The 19,484-nt window shown below is 45.9% G+C and overlaps 1 protein-coding gene across 2 annotated transcripts; it reads left to right on the plus strand.

Moving 5' to 3' along the window:
* Nucleotides 1-501: 501 nt before the first annotated feature.
* On the plus strand, nt 502-19,270 carry LOC138164810 (protein FAM151A-like). Of its 2 annotated transcripts, none has more exons than XM_069092745.1 (6): nt 502-775; nt 2,004-2,141; nt 6,089-6,241; nt 7,373-7,532; nt 15,568-15,792; nt 18,700-19,270. In XM_069092745.1, the coding sequence occupies exons 1-6, from the start codon at nt 670-672 to the stop codon at nt 18,866-18,868; spliced, it is 951 nt and encodes a 316-aa protein (XP_068948846.1). In that variant the 5' UTR covers nt 502-669; the 3' UTR covers nt 18,869-19,270. The 2 variants fall into 2 exon arrangements, with proteins under 2 accessions (XP_068948846.1, XP_068948847.1); XM_069092746.1 differs by having other exon boundaries at nt 15,655-15,792.
* The last annotated feature ends 214 nt before the right edge of the window (nt 19,271-19,484 follow it).

The following is a 19,484-nucleotide window of genomic DNA, read 5'->3' on the forward strand; positions in this document are numbered from 1 at the left end:
TTCCTTCCTTCCTTCCTTCCTTCCTTCCTTCCTTCCTTCCTTCCTTCTTTCCTTCCCGCCTGCCAGACTAGATAAAAATAACAGTCTATAACACCCTATGACATAGGGAATTAATACATTCCTATCCCCATCTGATGGACACTGAGGTTACTTGGCCAGGGCCTCACAGCCTATGAGAGGCAGATTCAGGGGCGGATCAGAGCTCTCTTGGCTGCTGTCCAACACTGCCAAATTTAAAGGGCTGGAGGACATTTGTGCAGCTGCCAACCACCCCTTCCCCATGCCTGCTCTGGCTTTCAGGGTCCTCTAGCCCCTTTCTCTTCCCCCCCCAAGCTGCCCAGCTAAAGGGCAGGAGACCCTGTGCAGATGCTTTTCTCCTCCTAATAGCCTGGCACACTGTGGGTCAAAGGACAGTCCTGGTGAGGGAAGGGCAAGGGGTGGAGAGTCTGGATTTTCTGCTTGACCTGAAAGTTAAGGTCTGGGAAGAAGGAGGGCAGAAGGAGGGGCCTCCCTCAGACAGCTGATTTAGGGAACTCTCTCCTTCTTACAGCAGACGCACCACTGAGCCCCTGGATTCCCGTCTATCCACTTCCGAGTCAGAAGGGACACTGTCTGCAAGAGAAGCTAAGCCGAAGACCTCTGCCAAGCCGGCTGGTACAAGGGGGCTCCATGACTCGGGGGAAGGCCTGGGCAGTAGCAGGAGGTGTGGCGATATTGTTAGTGGTCGCCATAGTCCTTGCTGTTTGTCTCACCCAGGACCATGGCTCCCAGCCAGGTAGGAGGTGCAGGCCAGGAGCTCTCCCCACCAAAAACATTATGGTTGGCTCAGATGCTTTGCTCTCCTCTCCCCAAGGCTCCCCTGCCCTTCACCCCTCCTGCTTGGCTCAGGCTCCCTCCTTCCTTCCCACAATGTTCCCCGAGGTTAAGGGTGAAGGCCCAAGGTTTGCCTCAGGGGGTCAAATAAAAAGGAAGCAGAAGTACTGGCAGTTCTCAGGGTGCAGGGAACAAAGGTGGGGCTCCTCCCATGTCTCTCCTTCTAGCCCTGTGCCCACTGCAGCCACCTGCCCTCAGAGTCATGGCCCACTCCAGCTGAGGGGCTAGACCCTAGTGGAGTTGGGGCTGCTCCTTCCAGATGTCAAAATTCCAATCTGGGGCTCTGGCTCCTCTCCCACCAAACTTCTGATCAGCTCATGGACCCTTTTCTCTCATCCCCAACATTCTTCCCTGGCATAGCTCTTACTGTCCCCATTCCTCCTTGTTCCCCTTCCCAGAAGCCTCCCTCACGTGATTCCCCAGCAAGGCTCCAATTGCCTTGGCTACTCTGCCTTTACTTTTACCATGATCCTCCCCCCTGCAATCTCCCAAATTAAAATCAGTCAAGCTCTAATTAGCTCAGCCTCCTTCCTTTTCCCTCTCTAGGATTCTGCCCAAGAGAAGTTCTGATTATCTTGGCTATTCTCCTCCCCCATTCTCAAGACTCTGCAAGGTTCTCACTGGCTTAGATCTCCTTCTAAGACCCTCTCCCCCTTGGAAGGATCTGATGGGCTCTGCCTCTTCCCTCCCTTTCCCAAGATTTTTCTCCTAGGAGCCCCAGAATCTCAGAGGTACTCCAGGCACCACTGAGCCCAACCCATACCTGACCAGGAGCTCCCTGTACTGAATCCTTGACAAGGGGCCATCCAGCCTCCAGTGAGGGGGAGCCCTCTCCCCTTGAACACCTGCAGTGATGGAGAACTCACTACTTACACTTAGCTCTGCTCCTGGCAAGAGTTCGATTCACTTCATTTCCTTCTTCCCAGTAAAAGTTCCTCTCCTCAAGATTCTTCAGTCCCAGCAACAACCCAGAAGGGAATTACCCAGAGTCATAGTGACTTCATGGCAAAGCCGAATCTAGAACCCAGGTGGCCTGAATGCCCAGGTCAGCTCCCCTTCCTCTTGGGGTCACCAGAAACAGCTTCCAATCTATTCCCTCCACTAACAACAGGCCATTCATCCCTTCCCAGGGTGTGAGAGCTGCCGCCCAGATGGGGATATGATGGATTACCTTCTCAGCACTGGGCACATCAACCGCAGGGATGGCCTGGAGGTCACCTGGTACCATGCCGCCAACCTCCGGAGTGAGATGGAGACGGCCCTGAACAGTGAGGCCTTGGGGGAGGGGTGGATGCCCTCTTCAGTCAATCCCGGAAGACCAAGCCCAGGGACAGAGTTCAGGGGCTTAGAGCTATTCTTCCCCCCCCCCTTCCCCAGGAAAAGCCCCAGGGAGTGTTGTTTTAGGGGCCTCGAGGCTCCTCCTCTCTCCTAGTCTGTTCAAGATCCCAGTTTTTACAGATTCTTCTCTCTTCCTATCAATGCTCAGGAAAGACTCTGGCTTCATTCATTTAGAATCCTACAACTAGAACATCAGCTGAGAGAAGCTTAGGACAAGGGATGTCAGAGCTGGGAGGGGGCTTAGAACAGGGGATGTCAGATCTGGGAGGGGGCTTAGAACAGGGGATGTCAGGGGTGTGGGAGGGGATGGGGCTCAGACAGAGAAAGTTTGATCTCGAAGTGACCATGGAATGAAGCTTTAGAACACAGAACACCCGAGCAGTCAGGATGAGGGTGTTTTCCTAGGACTGGGTGAATCTCTCCCAATAAACAGGAGGGATCACCCTGCCCTGGGCGAGGTCACAACACCCCCAGATTGATACTGAACTCTGCCTCCACTGAGGGCAGCTTATCTCCTAAGTGACGATAAGGAGGTGTTGAGAGCTCTCATTGCATCATCTTTCCTGAGAAGACGGGTAGACAAGTGTGACTAGGGAAGGGCCCCAGAGAAGATGCAGGGTGGTCCGATGGTCCCCAGCCTGTGAGTCAGGAGGCCTGGACTCTCTTCTCACTTCTTCCACTGATGTGCTCTGTGATCTTGGGCAGGTCATTTCTCTGTAGGTCTCAGTTTCCTCCTAAGGGAAAAAAAGGGTTTGGACTCTGGGCCTTTGATGATAATCACATGGGAACATCTTATCATCGTCTCCCAGGAAGGCAATAGAGATATGTGCTCCTAATGGGTGGGGAAGAGCTAGGGAGATTTTCACAGAGGGGCTGAACCCCAAAGGTGGAAGGGACCCCAGGGGACAGTTGATGTGACCTGTGCTGGACCAAGTCTCTCCTCTATGTTGTTAGACAAAGGGCCGTCCAGCCTCGGTGCTAGCCTGTGCAGGGAGGAGGAGCCCACTGCCTCCTGAGGCCCATTCCATGCACAGACAGCTCCAACCATCAGGAGGTTTCCTCTTACATAAATCTAAATTTGCCTGTCTGCACTTTCACCCTGTGCTCCTTGTCCTGATATCTGGGCCAAGCTGACTTTGACTTCAAAAGTCTTATTATGTTCCCCCTGAGTCTTCTCCAGGCTAGAACTAGGTCTGGGGTTAGCTAACTTCTCTAGGGTCACCCAGCCAATAAATCAGAGGTGGAGCTTGAACCCACTGGGTCTTCTTGGCTTTGAGGCTAGCTCCCTTACCCACCATGCCAGGCCTCCTGCTCCAGGCTGACTCTGTGCTGGATGTGTGGTGCCCACTAGACACTGGTCTGCTGGCTACTCCCAGCTTCTGGCCTCAGTTAAAGCCCTTGAAAGTGGCACCCTCTCTTACTTATGAGAAGAGTAGACTGTCTACAGGGTAGCCAAGTGGCACAGGGTGCCTTGCCTGGAGTCACGATGACCTGAGTTCAAATCCAGCCTCAGACACTTACTAGCTGTGTGACCCTGGGAAAGTCACTTAACCCTGTTTGCCTGAGTTTCCTCATCTGTAAAATGATTTGGAGAAAGAAATGGCAAACCACTCCAGTATCTCTGCCAAGAAAACCCCCAAATAGGGCCACAAAGAGTCAGGCAGCTCTCTTAGGTCAAAGCCAGAGATGTTTATCCATCCTTTTATACATATATATGTATGTATGTATGTGTGCATATGTATATGTATATATGTATTTATACTTCTATAAGACTCATAAGTCTTTAAGACAAACAGCCTCCATTCCCTCAGCTCTGGGACCAGCCCGGCTTTCCCTAAGAGAGTCCCCTTGCAAGGTTTTCCTATGAAGAGTGACTACCTTGTTTCTTTCCAGAGTCTTGGATAAACAGACTCAAGAGCCATGCTAAATATTTACTTGCAACAAAGGATTTAAGATTCTTTTCACCTTCCCATCTCCCACCTCTTCCTTTACTTGCCGAGGTCTCACAGTAGAAGGGACTTTGTGCCTCCATGGATCAGGCTACCCTCGAGACCTCCCTGGTACCAGGAGAGACCAGGGAGCAGACCATAGCTGGTGCAGGGGCAAGGCTAGGGAACAGGACGTCTCAGGTTTGGGAGAAATCATTCTGTACACGTCCCCATTTTAGTCTCTGAAGACTTAGCTAGAGTGGCCCATGGAAGTCACCACTCACTCGACACAGTCAGCCAAGGGTCCTGGGGTTTCACTGTCCCCTGGTTTCTTAATTTAAAAGAAATTCTTCCCCTCTCCCATGTAAATGAGTGGGTGGGAAAGGCAGGTGCTAAACCCAGGGGCAAAGGTCTCTGATGCCTTGTAAGCATTTTTCTTATCCATATATGGCTGACCAAAACTTGAGCTCACCCTGGCATCTACCAGACTCTTTCATAACCACCCTGTGAGGTACAGGAAACAGATATTTTTGTGCCCATTTTATAGAAAACAGAAGTCAAAAGGATAGGTGGTTTATCCATGGTTCAACATCCAAGTGTCAGAGTTGGTATATGAACCAAGTTTGGCATTTTTTTCATTATATCATGGCTTGTCAATCTATGAGTCAGCTGGGGAGGCAGGAGGGAACCTCTCATTCTTTCCAAATCCCTTCCCTGTGGTAGTTCATGACATCAAACACAAATCTGCCAATCCCTTAGTTGGGTATTCCATCCCCTGCCTCCATGCCACTGTCTGCGCTATCCCACCATGCCTGGAAGATGCTCCCTTTTCATCTCCACCTCTCAGAATCTTTAGTCCCCTTTGAGGCTAGATTTGGGTGCTCCATCTTACAGAAAGCCTTTCCCAATCCCCCCAGCTGTTCTAGGGTTCTTCCCCCTTCCCTCCCTGAATTTCCTTATCTGTGTATACATTGTGTCCCCTAGAAGAGTGTAAGCTCCCTGGGGGCAGGGGCAATTTGTCGCTTTTGTCATTGTAACCCTAGGGTCTTGCACTCAGGATGCCTGCTCTTTATAAAAGTTTGTAATTTAAATTAAATTGGCCATAGAGTTCCTTTAGGGCAGGTGGGAGCCTTGAACCACAATTAATAAGTGCCAAGGTGGCAAAGAGAGGGAGACATCTTTGTAGGGAGGGTCTTTTGTTGTTCAGTTGTGTCCTACTCTTCATGACCCATTTGGGGTTTTCTTGGCAAAGGTACTGGAGTGGTAACCTGAGATAGGCAGTGATGAGTGACTTGTCCAAGGTCATAAAGCTAGTAAGTATCTGAGGCTGGATTTGAACTCAGGTCTTCTTGATTCCAAATGGGGCACACTATCCACTTTGCCACCTTTCTGACAAGAGGGAAGTTAGAGGTCATCCAACCAATCTCCTCATCTTACAGAGGAGGAAACTGAGGCCCAGAGAAATTGTTATAAGAAGTTATAGATAATAGTAGAACCTGCCCTCTTGGGAAGATGTGAAGATCAGGTGAGATAATTATGTGAAAGTGCTTTATAAACCCTAAAACTCTCTCTATATGTTCACTATTAAGTGACTTGCCTAAGGTCACACAACTAGCAAGTGTCAGAAGAAGGATTCGAACCCAGGTGTTCTTGACCACAAGTCTAGCACACTGGCTCATACATCACATTGACTGTCAGGATCTTGGGTCTATGTTCCATGAGAATTTCAGAAGGGTTAGGAGGAGTAGATGGACCCCAGCAGGTATTTGTGGAAGCAACAGAACCCCTGAGATACCACATGCTGCCCAGGTATAGGGTCAGCCTTCTGTCCCCCCTTTCAGCAGGCCTCCCTGACCAGCAAGGGTATTCAGGGTTGGGGGATGTGAATGCGGATGGGAAGCTATGCTCCTCCTCGTTACTCTTTCTCTGTGTTCCCCCTGGGAACCCAGGTGATGTCATGGTATTGGAAGCAGATGTCAATGTGGAAGGGCTGAACACAGTCAACGAGACAGGCATCCCAATCATGGCCCACCCCCCTGATATCTACAGCGACAACACCTTGGAACAGTGGCTTGAAGCTGTATTGGCCAGATCCAGAAAAGGTAACAGTGCTGGCCTCTTAACACAGTGTTTGCGTATAGTAGGCACTTAATACCTGTGGATGGATGGATGGATGGATGGATGGATGGATGGATGGACGATGGATGGATGGATGATGGATGGATGGATGGATAGATGGATGGATGGATGGATGGATGGATGGATGGATGGATGGATGGATGGATGATGGATGGGTGGATGGATGGATGGATGATGGATGGATGGATGATGGATGGATGGTGGGTGCTCAGACATCATCCCCATAGGCTCCATTGGAAAGATCCAGGGTGCTTCATAAGATTGTAGAAGACTTTTAGAAGTCTGCAGATGAGGAACATTGGGGTCCAGAGATATTATGGGGCTTGTCCATGGTCCCACAGAGAGAAAGTGGAAGCTGCTGCTTTTCTAAAACATAACATTTTATTTCTCGTTCTTTCCTTAACTTTCTGAATAAGCTTCTATTCCTTCATCTTTAAAATGGGGATAACACCTGCAAATGAAAGAATCTGGTGAAAGTTGTGAAAAAAACCATAAAGCATTGTACAAGTACAAGGAGTTAATGGGCATTCTACCAATGATATCTTCCCTATAATCAAGCCTTCCTCTCTGGCCTCCCCCACCTCAGGATTAGGAGGGGCCTGATAACAGGGGATGTCAGAGCTGGGAGGTGTCTTAGAACAAGGGATGTCAGGGCTGGGAGGGTGCTTAGAAAAAGGGATGTCAGGGCCGGAAGGGAGCTTAGAACGGGATGTCAGAGCTGGGAAGTCTTAGAACAGGGGATATCAGGGCTGGGAGGGAGCTGAGAATATAGAACATAGAATGTCAGATCTATATTAACATGGCACTTTGGGGTGTAAGAAGCACCCCATATATTATCTCATGGCATCTTCACTCTGGTGCATGAGATGGTTACTACAAGTACTATTATACCCACTTTACAAATGATGAAACTGAGGCTCAGAGAGTGACCTGTTTGTGGTTTTACACATAGTGTCAGAGGAGGGATTTGAACTCAGGTCCTCCTGGATTCCCAGTCCAGTTTTCTCTCCACTGCTTGATTCTCCAGAATGGAGCATTTAAAGCTCTCTTCACTCTCTGGAGCCCTTTCAGAACTTCTCTGTGGTCTTTGCCAGGCATCAAACTGGATTTCAAGAGCATCAAAGCGGTTGGCCCTTCTCTGGATCTCTTGAGGAAGCAGACAGAGAATGAGAGAATCCAAAGGCCAGTGTGGATCAATGCCGACATCCTGGATGGCCCCAACGTGCCCCTCCCGGTTGCTGTCAATGCCACACAGTGAGTCAAGGGCTTCTCTCCTCTCTGAATGCATGGGGAGTCTTAGAGGGACCTCTCCCCTCTCCTTCCCCTCCCCCCACTCCAGACCATCGACCCACTGGCATGCGTGCATGGGGAAGGTCCAGGAGACTGAAAGAGAACCCAAGGATTCAGGTGCATACTCTGCTGTCCTTGGTGAGCCACTTCTCCCTGCTCCCTGCGATACGGTGTCTTCTCTCTTTAGAATGCAAGTGCCCAGAGCATAGGGACTGGTCTTATTTGTTTTGTTTTGTTTTTAGTTTTTGTTTGCATTTGTATTTCTAGTCCTTAGCACAATTACTGGCATGTAGTGAGTGCCATCCATCCATCCCTCTTTCTGTCTGTCTGTCTATCTATCATCCATCTGTCTATCTGTCCACCCATCCATCCATTCACCTGTTTCTCTATTAGAGGCACCAACAGAGTTTGAGGGAGCCTCTGGTTCAATTCAACAAGCATTCATCAAGTACCTACCATATTCAAAGCACAGTGGATACAAAGACCAAACTGAAACCATCCTTTCCCTCAAAGAGCTTATATTCTCTGTGGGAAGGGATGGGGAATGAGAGACCCGAGATAGACAGAGACAAGTAAATCCAAGGGAACATGAGGTGGGAGAAAACCGGGGAAAAAAACTGGGTCAGAGTAACTGCTTGTCCCTTGATGTCAGATACAAGGTTAAGTGATCATGTAATCATACAATTCAGGGATTTAAAGCTGGTAGAGGCCTTTGATACCATCTCCTTCCCTCCCCCAATTTTACAAAGCAGGAAACTGAGGTCTAGAAGGGTTAAGCAAGGTCACATGTAGCACAGATAGGAAATAACAGTGACAAGATTTGAACCCAGATCCCCTGAATTCAAATAAAAGCTCTTTCCAAACCCAAAAACTCCCACAATTCAAATTCAATTCAATAGATATTTATTTATTTAGCCCCTACTGTGTGCCAGGCACTATGCCAGGTGCTAACCCAGAGTTAAAAATTAAATATTTCTTGCCTTCAAAGAGCTTATATTCTATCAGAGTAAAGCATAGTGAAAAAAAGCATTGGTTCTGAAGTCAGAAGCCCTGAGTTAAAATTCTACCTTTAATGGTTGTATGACATTGCAAAAGTCACTTTTTAAAAAAATCTCCCTGTGCCTCAGTTTCCTTATTTGTACAATAAGAGAATTATAGCATATTACTTTTTCCACCCTGACAAGCTGCTGGCTTCCTCACTGACCACATTTCTGAGGCCAACAGATGGAGATCTGGGCAATGACCATGTTGCTTACTCAACATTCCATCCACAAATCTTTTTATTTGCTTTTTGGAGGGCAATTGGGGTTAAGTGACTTGCCCAAAGTCACACAGCTAGTAAGTGTATCAAGTGTCTGAGGCCTGATTTGAACTCAGGTCCTCCTGACTCCAGGGCTGGTGCTCTACTCACTGCATCACCTAGCCGCCCCTCCATCCACAAATCTTTTTTGAGTGCCTACAACATGCCTAGACCTGCCATAAGTATAGTTTGATTTCCCTCCCAGAAAACAAAGTAAGGAAGCTTCTGGGATGTCTTTCTACTTTCTTATCCTATCAGCGTAAATTAAATGCTCCTTGAAAAAAAAAAATGAGGAAGGATTTCTAGGTAAAGGAAAGGCATTTTAAGAAAGATCTGATTCTATGTAAAGAAAAGAGGAAAAAAACATGAAATGGGAGAAGGCTGTGCTTACTAATGTCTGGAGACCAGAGAAGGAAAAAAAACAGAAACATTGAAGCTAATGAATAGATCTAGGGCCCTTTGTGTCTGGGGTGGGAGGAGAACTGGATCCTCTAAGGAGGAAGCAACAGCTTCTCACACTCTAAGGAAAGATGGGATGGATTCCCAAAATTGATCAGGAGAGAGATGGAAAGAAAAGAAGAACCTATCCGTGACTGTCACCTAGACAACCAAGAAAAGTCTAATAGTCTCCCAGTGAATTCATGCTAGAGATGGGGTGGGGGTGGGGGTGGGGGTGGGGGCATCTAAAGGCATTTCAGTCATTCACCTGAGTATAACCTGAGATGGTTGAAAGCTAAAGGTGATGGTCAAAAATCAGAAGACCTATAGTTTCACCAGCCATTAGAAGACAAGAGTTTCAGAAAAGGCAGATCTGGGGAGTGAATGACTGGTTAAGAAGATGGTGTCTGACAATGATGGGATTTCAATTTTGAATCATCACTTAAAATATAAGAGTGATGGACTCTTGGCCAGGGATGGAATATCCCTAATAAGGGCTGGTAAAATACAGTATTTTTTGGAGTTTTGTAAACATAATCAAAATCACTCTGTCAACCAACAAGCATTTATTAATCAGTTGCTATGGGCCAGGCACTGTCCTAAGTGCTAAGAACATTCCATGAGCACCTACTAATGTGCCAAATACTAGAATGCAAATACAAAAAAGTTAGAAAAAAAATCCCTCCTCTCAAGGAGTTTATGCTCAATCAAGACAGCAGACTGTATAAATGTTTGTTGACTGATATATTCATCTACAATTACACTCAGAATAAATAGATATAGGATAACTAGAAAAGAAATACATGGTAATTAGGGATTGAGGAAACAAGCATTTGGAGGGATCAGGAAAGGCAGAATTGGATGGGTGATGGAACACCAAGTGGGAGGAAAAGTGAAGCCAGCTTAGCTAGACTGTAGAGTGGAGGAAGGAGGGTGATGTATAATGAGGATGAAAATATATGTTGGAACCAACTTGTGAAGGGCTTTAGACAATCAACAGGCATTTATTAAGCACCTACTATGCGCCTAGCACTGTGCTAAGATAAGATACAAACATGCAAAGACCATCCCTGTCCTCAAGAGGCTTACATTCTAATGGGGGAAACAGCTCATAAAAGGAAGCTGAGGAATTAAACAGGGAGGGGCTCACAGTGGAGGGAAAAAGTCCAGAAGGTCAGGAGCAGAGTGACACATTATGGGTGGCTTGAGGGCCTTAAAATGGAGGTTCCAGGAGGAAAGGGGCCACAGGACAGAGGGATCCCCCAGAACAAGAAGGCTGCTGGGATTAAAAAGTGCAAGAGAAGCCTCTCCTCTCCCATCCTTTAAGGGTCAGGTTTTCCCAGGATTGAATCTGGGCTTGGCTCTAATCCAGAGTCAGGAGTCCTTGTGAGAGAGGGGGCCCTCTTTGGGATAGAAATCTTACAAAGGTAAATAAAGAGTTACTGGGGGTGGGGGAGATATCCACAGCTAAGGGGAGGCAGTGATCAGAAAAGACCTCAGATGGGAGGTAGCCCTTGTCCTGAGGTTTGAAGGGGTCAAGGCTCCCCAGAGGCAAAGGTGAGGACAGAGAGCAGAACAGGAATGGGAGGTGAAGGAGGGATAGCCTCATCTGTTTAAAAATACAGAGAATGGGGGTGGAGCCAAGATGGCCGAGTAACAGGAACTTGCTTTGGCTCCTGCTCCAACTACCTCCAATACCTGCAAAATATGATTCTAAACAAATTTTAGAGCTACAGAACCCACTAAGTGACAGAAAGAAACAAATTTTCCACTGAAGGCAGCCCGGCAGGCCAACAGTAAGGGTCTATCCCACACAGCTGGGAGCTGAACACAGTCCTGCATGAGCTGTGCTGGCCCAGACTTGGGGCGGCCCCGACCAGTGGCACAGACCGGCCAGAGCAGACTTCAAGAGAGTGAATCACTGGCAGCTGTGGTGGTTTCCAGACTTTTCAACCCATAAATGCCAAAGAGAAAGTAAAAGGTCAGTGTGGAACTCTGTTAGAACGGAGTGGGAGAAGAGCGTGGTCCCACCCCTGACCCCGGGGCTAGAGGTGGCTGCATGGTGGCTGCAGTGGCTGCCTCCAGAGCTCCTGACATGCAGATCATAGGGGGACCAAGCAACCATTCAGAGGGGACCTGCTTGGATCTGGGTCACAGTCTTAGGTGGTGGTCCTGGAGTGAGGAATGCCAGTGTGCCACAGCTTGTGGGGTCTATAGAGAGGGAACCCTCCTCATAGCTCTGGCAATTGCAAAAACCCCAGTGATTTGGGATACGGCTCTCTCCACTCTGGAAGCAGAGTTCTACCATGGCAAAGAGCTCAAAAGTTAAGTAATTGGCTGGCAATATGAGCAAGCAGAGGAAGTGCAATCAGACCACAGAATCCTTTTTTTGGGGACAAAAAAGATCAAAACATGGGACCAGAAGAAGACAACAAAGTCAAAACTCCTGTATCAAAATCTTCCAAGAAAAATATGAATTGATTACAGTCATGGAGGAGCTCAAGAAGGATTTTGAAAATCAAGTAACAGAAGTAGAGGAAAAATTGGGAAGAGAAATTAGAATGATGAAAGAAAATTATGAAAAGTGAGTCAACAGCCTGCTAAAGAAGACCCAAAAAAGTGCTGAAGAAAATAACACCTTAAAAAATAGACTAACTCAAATGGCAAAAGAGGCTCAAAAAGCCAATGAGGAGAAGAATGCCTTAAAAAGCTGAACTGCCCAGATGGAAAAGGAATTTCAAAAACTCACTGAAGAGAATAATTCCTTCAAAATTAGATTGGAGGAATTGGAAGCTAATGACTTCATGAGAAATCAAGATACTATAAAACAGATCCAAACAAATGAAAAAAATAGAAGGCATTGTGAAATATCTCATTGGATAAGCCACTGACCTGGAAAATAGATCTAGGAGAGATAATTTAAAAATTATTGGGCTACCTGAAAGCCATGATCAAAAAAAGGGCCTAGAAATCATCCTTCAAGAAATTCTCAAGGAAAATTGCCCCGATATTCTAGAACCAGAGGGCAAAATAGAAATTGAAAGAATTCACTGACCTCTTGAAAAAGATCTGAAAAAGAAAACTCCTAGGAATATTATAGCAAAATTCCAGAGTTCCCAGATCAAGGAGAAAATATTACAAGATGCCAGGAAGAAACAATTTGAGTATTGTGGAACCACAATCAGGATAACACAAGATCTAGAAGCTTCTACATTAAGGGCTTGAAGGGCCAGAATATGATATTCTGGAGGTCAAAGGAGCTGGGATTAAAACCAAGAATCACCTACCCAGCAAAACTGAGTATAATGTTTTCAGGGGAAAATATGGTCATTCAATAAATAAAGGACTTTCAAGTATTCTTGATGAAAAAAACAGAGCTGAACAGAAAATCTTACTTTCAAATACAAAAAGCAAGAGAAGCATGAGAAGGTAAACAGAAAAAAGAAATCATAAGGAACTTATTAAAGTGGAAGTATTTACATTCCTACATGGAAAAATGATCATTGTAACTCATAAGACTTTTCTGAGTATGAGGATAGCTGAAGGGAATATGTATGTATGTATGTATGTGTATGTATAGGAGGGTGTATGTGTATATAAATACATATGTGAGTGTGTATATATGTGTACATGTATACATAGACAGAGGGCACAGGATCAGTTGAACAGGAAGGGATGATATCTAAAAAATAAAATTAAGAGGTGAGAGAGGAATATAATGTGACAAGAAAGGGAGAGATAGAATACAGTAAATTATCTCATATAAAAAAGGAAAGGGAAAACTGTTACAATGGAGGGGAAGAACAGGAAGGTGAAAGGGAATGGGTCAGCCTTCCTCTCATTGAATTTGGCTTAAGGAGGAAATAACACACACTCAATTGGGTATCTTACCCTACAGGAAAGTAGGGGGGAAGGGGATAAAAGGGGGGAATGGTAGAAGGGAGTGTAGATTTAGGGAGAGGGTGGTTAGAAGCAAACACTTTTGAAAAGGGACAGGGTCAAAGCAGAAAATAGAATAAATGGGAGGGGGCAGGATAAGATGGAGGGAAATATAGTTAGTCTTTCACAATATATCTACTATGGAAACATTTTGTGTAACTACACATGTACAACCTATATTGAATTGCTTGTCTTCTCAGTGAGGGTAGGTGAGGAGGGAAGAAGGGAAAGAATATGGAAATAAAAGTTTTAAAAACAAATGTTTAAAAAATTGTTTTTACATGCAACTGGGAAATAAGGTATACAGGCACTGGGTTATAGAAATTCATCTTGCCCTACTAGAAAGTTAGGAGGGCATGGGGAAGAATATAAGAGAGAGCAAATTGGGGGAAGGGGTATTCAGTAGGCTCGCTATCTTGGGGTGGGGTTAGGGGAAAGATGGGGAGAAAATTTGTAACTCAGAATCTTGTAGAAATGAATTTTGAAAACTAAAAATAAATAAATAAAAGATTTTTTTTTAGAGAATGGGAAATGAATGCCCTCTATGCAGAAGGACATGTAGCCCAGGTTAGCTGGATTACAGAGGGGACACAGAGGAGAATACCAGACTGTGAAAAGCTTGAAATGTCAGGCAGGGGTTTGGACTTGATCCCAGAGGCAGCAGGGAATCACTGGAGCTTCTGGAACTGGGGAGTGGCACAGTGAGCCTTGGGCTTTAGAGAATTGGAAAGTGGAGTGGAAGGGAGGGAAGACACTAGTGCAAAAGACAATAGCTTTTGCAATAATACAGGTGAGAAAGTGATGGGCACTTCCACCAAGGAGGTGACCTTAGTAGGAGAGAAAAGGGTATGGATGCAAAGGATGTTGTGGAGACAGGATGAAAAGGACGATAACTGAAAGGATATGGAGGTGCTTTGTAGCACAGTGCCGGGCACATAGTAGGTGCTTAATAAATGCTTCCTTCCTTAACTTCCTTCCTTTCTCCCTTTCCTAACTTCCTTCCTTCCTTAATTTCTTTCCTAATGTCCTTCCTTCCTTCCTTTCTCTCTTCCTTAACTTCCTTCCTTCCTTAATTTCTTTCCTAATGTCCTTCCTTTCTCTCTTCCTTAACTTCCTTCCTTTCTTTTTCTTCTGAATTTCCTTCTTCCTAACATCCATTTCCTTTCTTTTTCCCTTTCTTCCTTTCTAACTTCCTTCCTACTACTCCTAGTAGATGAGGGAGAGGGGAGGGTTGAAGATGACTTAGAAATGGCTAGCCTGAATAACTGGATGGATGGTGGTGCTCTCAGAAGAAACAAGGAAGCTGGGAGTAGTATCTGTTGGCCAAATTGAGGGATCTTGTGGTACAGTGGGTTAAGTGTTGTGTTTGGAGTCAGAAAGACCTGAGTTCAAATCCCACCTCACATACCTGCTAACACTATGGCCCTCCGTATGTCACTTAACCTCTGGCTCAGTTTCCTCAACTTTTCCACCTATCTCCCGGGGTTGTTGTGAGGATTAAATTAGATAATATTTATAGGGCATTCTGCAAACCTTAAAGTATTAGGTAAATACCAGCTATTATTGTTGAGATGGAATACGAAAGTGAAGAACATACATTATTATATTACTCTCTGGTCTGTAGTTAGTTGGTGCTACAGGACTATCTCAGAAGAGAGACGAGGGTTGGATATGTTGGTTTGGGAGTATTTTAATAAAAGTAACAGTAACACCAACTAGACTTTACAAAGCAATTTAAGGTTTGCAGAGAATGATAGCTCATGGGATCCTCACTACAACCCTGAGAGGTGGTTTCTATTATATCGCCATTTTATACATGGGAAAACTGACTCAGAATGTAGCTAAGTGACTTGCTTAAGGTCTCACAGCTGGTAAGTATCCAAAGCATGCTTTTTTTTTGCTTTTTGGAGGGGGGAAGGTAGAGCAATTGGGGTTAAGTGACTTGCCCAAGGTCACACGGCTAGTTTTGTGTTAAGTGTCTGAGGCCGGATTTGAACTCAGGTCCTCCTGACTCCAGGGCCAGTGCTCTATTCACTACGCCACCTAGTCACCCCACAAAGCATAATTTGAACTCAGGACTTCCTGATTCCAAGTCCAATACTTTATCCACTAGGATTACCAGGACATTGCTGAGAGGACGGAGTCCTGGAAAATGTCCATGCATAGGGAGTATGATGCTACTGCCCAGGAATATGGCAGGACATTGCTTGGAAGTTGAGAAGGATAAAGACTGAGAGAATTATTATAACAAAGAACACCCCAAAGCTTGGAGCAAACAAAAGCCTTGCCCAAGTCCCAAGCATTGTCTGTTTCTTTTTCTAGGTTCCTGTCCCTGGTCCAAGAAAAGTACCCCAATGCCACCCTGTCTCTGGGCTGGACCACTGTCTACTTTTCCTTCATTCCCAACAGGACCTATACCCAGGACATGATTGAGAAGATGCACAAGCTGGTGGTGGCCCTGCCACAGAAAGTGACATTCCCGGTGCGGGCAGTTATGGCAAGAGCTGCCTGGTCCCACTTTAGGTGGCTCCTGAGTCAGTCTGACAGGTGAGAGGGGGAGGTCCTCTAACAGCACCAAGACTAACCAGTTAATCCATAAACATGCATTAAGTGCCTACTGTGTACTAGGTACTGTACTGGTACATGAGCACTGGGGACATGAGCAAAGATCAGAACTGTGTCGTTGGACAGTCAGCTCTGTGGCTGGTGACAGCAGGGCTGCACGGCACTACCACGACTGGCCAGTAGGGGCAGTGTGCAGTTGGGCATTTAAGGAATTAGAAGAGTGGTGGCTGTCAGAGGTGGATGGGGCACCTCCTCACACATCAGGTTGTTTGCAAAGTGAAAGGCAGATCCAAGTAAGCATGAAGGTGCATGGCCACATCCTCTGAACTCCCTAGAAAACTTCCTTGACAGGAAGAATTTCTGTGAGTCTCTATTTCTCTTGATTCATGGAAAAGCAACCAGGATGGCTCTGTGTCTCTTTCTACCCTGGGCGTCTGGAAAGCATCTCTAACAAGACACCTGGCTGACAGCTTCACAGCTGGCATTCTGAGAGGCAGCAGGGGGCAGTGGATAGAGAGCTGGTGTGAACCTGGGTTTAAGTCTTAACTCTAAATGATGATGATGATGATGAAGGTGGGGAGGAATGGGAGGGGTGACGATGATGGTGGTGGTGGTGATGGGGGTGGGGATGGGGTGGTGATGATGATTTTAACAACAACAACAATAATACAGTGAAGATGAAATATTGGAGTCAAGTTGTGAAAGGCTTTAAGCAGTCAGTCAACTAGCATTTATTATGTGCCTACTGTGTGCCAGGCACTGTGTTAAGATGGAGATGGAAAGAAAGGCTCTCAAAGAACTCACAGTTAAAAGCAAAATGGAGGCGTTTACATTTGATTCCAAAGGCAATAGGGAGTCACTAAGGTTTATTGAATTAGGAGCAATAGTGTTAGATCTGCTGTTACTGCTGCTACTGTGGCTAGGATTTATATAGTGCTTTAAGAAATACTCATCCACTGAATTCCAGGCCATCCCCAGTCTTTGATTTTTGTCCTGCCACTGGACTTTGGTGACTCTGGAAGAGAGAGTGAGGCTGGCTATTTGGGAAATTTTGCCTCACTTAAATCCAAATTTTGTGAGAGTCAAGACATCACCCTGTCATGTCATTTGTAAGTCAGCAGATTACTTCACAGATATTTCATTTGATCATCACAACAACCCTTGGAGGTATTATTATCCCTATTTTACTTATGAGGAAACTGAGTCTCAGAGCCATTCACCTAATTGTCACATAGCTAGTAAATACTGAAGCTGGGATTCAAAGTCAGGTTTTTCCTGACTCCAAGCATGGCATACTTTCCAGTGTGTCACATTGACCCCATAACCACTGGGGTGAGGTAGAGGTTCAGTGATACTGCTGTAAAACTGGCTATGTAACAGGCGTGCCATTTAAGTTGCTTGTACCTCAGTTTCTCTGTCAGTAAAATGGGTGGTCCCATCTACCTAACATCCGTAGGTCTTTTTATTTGAAGACCCACCCAACTCCCCATCTTCCTCCACCTCCACTGTCAGAGCTGGGCCCTCACATGAGTTAAGTGCAGTTTGGATTAGCAACCTGTGATGCTGCAACCTGCCCCTGGGGTATTGGACATGTGGTGAGAAAAAAGATTTGTGAAGTTACAAAGAGAATTTGTCAAGGTTCCTGAGGAGGATCATAGGATCAGATTTAGAGCTGGAAGGGCCCTAGTCTAAGCTCCTTATCTTACAGGTGGGGGAACATAGTCCCAGAGAAGTTTAGACCCTTTATCTGGGAGACTGGCAGACTAGGGACTATTGCCCCCATTTTGCAGAGGTGAAAACTGAGATTCAGAAAAGCAGAAGGGCCTGCCCATGATTACCCACCCATGGTGGAGATGAGACTCAGGCTCAGCTCTTCTCACCATGAATTCAATGCCCTCTCTACAATAGGGCTGGTCACTGAGAGTTGAACATACTAGGAAATCTTCAGCTATCTCATCAAGAGCTGTTTGAGGGCTCCCTGGGCTTGGCCTCAAGAGAGCTGGCTTTTAATCTCTGCTCTACTTTCTAGCTGTGACCTTGGCTAAGTCACCCCCATCTTTGGGCCTCAATCTCCTCATCTGTCCAGTGTGAAATTCCTTACCACACAGAGTGGAAATGCTTAGTAAATGATACAAAGCTTTATCAATGTGAACTGTTGTGGGCAGTAGCCCAAATTCCACCCATCTTAAGCCTGACTCAACTGCCACGTAACCCCTCCATGAAATCTTTCCCAGTCCCTGCCTTCCTCCCAACCTATGGGAATCTCTCCATCTGATTCTCCATAGTTCTTGAAAAATGTTTATTTGATGCCTTCTGTCTTTATATCACCTTAATTTCTGGATATATCCTTTTTCCTCCCCACCTAGCAAGCCCTCTCTTGTAAACAAGAGTAAAAATAAAAAGAGGGGGAAAGATCACTTCAGTAAAACTAACACATTGAACTAGTCTGATAAATATATGCAGTGTTCCACATACATAGACCCCCACCAAAGAAGGGAAAGAGATACATTTTCTCATCTCTGCTTCTGCTGCTTTATAAGCTATCACTAGGCAGGTGGAATGGATGAGTCCAGCTGGGGAAGCACAGAGAGGCAACCTGAGGTGCATCCCACCCAGTGGAAGCAGTCCTGGATTTACTTTCAAGTAGAAAACCTAGCTCTGCCACTTGCTAGCTATGTGTCCCTGGAGCAAGTTCCTTCCTCTCTCCAAGTTTAAGTTTCCTCATCTGTAAAATGGGGATGATTGTACTTCCTCCCCTGAGGGAGCACAACTGAGGGCAGAAATGTGAGCTGTCCACTTCAGCACCCCACAGCCCAGGATCAGGTTCCTTTGGTGTGGACTTCTGGGTAAGAGGACTCTGTGGTTGACATAGATCTCTCCTGGCTCCAGGTACAGCCTGACTCTGTGGCAGAGCGCCTCAGACCCTGTGACTGTGGATGATCTTCTTTACCTACGGAAACACAGTGCCACGCACCAAATCTACTACGACCTTTTTGAGCCTGTCCTGTCTCAGTTCAAGGAACTTGTTCAAAAGAGGTCTGGCTCGTCCAGGTTCTGACCTAGCAAGGGACAAAGGTCTGAGGGCTGGAGAAGAGTGGGCACTGGGGCCCTGGAATCACTGGTCAACCCACCACAAAGCAAGAGGCACTCTCCACTATCTCTCAGGAAAATCAGGAGACATCACTGAGCCTCAGAGCTAGAAGAGACTTCAGTGAGCATCAAGTCTGATCCATCCGAGAATCAGGATCACTTCTCCAGATTCTCTGCCGAATAGAATTCTCCCTTCATTCCATCTCCTTTCTATATGTCTTGTATCTACTTAAGTCATTGATTTCTTGTCTCCCTAATTAAAATGTAAGCTCCTTGAGGGCAGGAATTATTTTTGCCGTTCTTTGTATCCACATCACTTAGTACAGTGCCTGGCAAACAGTAAGCACTTAATAAACCCTTTTTGACTATTTGTTGATGTGATGTCATTATTAGAAAGCTATTCCTTACAGAAATTCCAACACTAATTTCCTAAAAACTGCACTCCACCCCACACCCACCCACCTCTTTTGCTCCCAGGTAGAACTAGGCCTCCACCCTTCAGGACTAAGTAGGAACAGTTTAATACCTTTACAAAACTTCAAATATTTGAACACAACTATTCTTCAGTCTTCTTCATACTTACA

Source organism: Petaurus breviceps, unplaced genomic scaffold, assembly GCF_028583685.1.
Source record: "Petaurus breviceps papuanus isolate PSGF00001 unplaced genomic scaffold, PetGlider_PUasm1.0 207, whole genome shotgun sequence".
NCBI classification, from domain to species: domain Eukaryota; kingdom Metazoa; phylum Chordata; class Mammalia; order Diprotodontia; family Petauridae; genus Petaurus; species Petaurus breviceps.

Coding starts and splice junctions, on each gene's coding strand:
- LOC138164810 (XM_069092745.1), top strand. CDS start 670: ATGACTCGGGGGAAGGCCTGGGCAGTAGCAGGAGGTGTGGCGATATTG. Junction 2,142..6,088: donor GATGGAGACGGCCCTGAACA/GTGAGGCCTTGG, acceptor CTGGGAACCCAG/GTGATGTCATGGTATTGGAA. Junction 7,533..15,567: donor GTTGCTGTCAATGCCACACA/GTGAGTCAAGGG, acceptor TTCTTTTTCTAG/GTTCCTGTCCCTGGTCCAAG.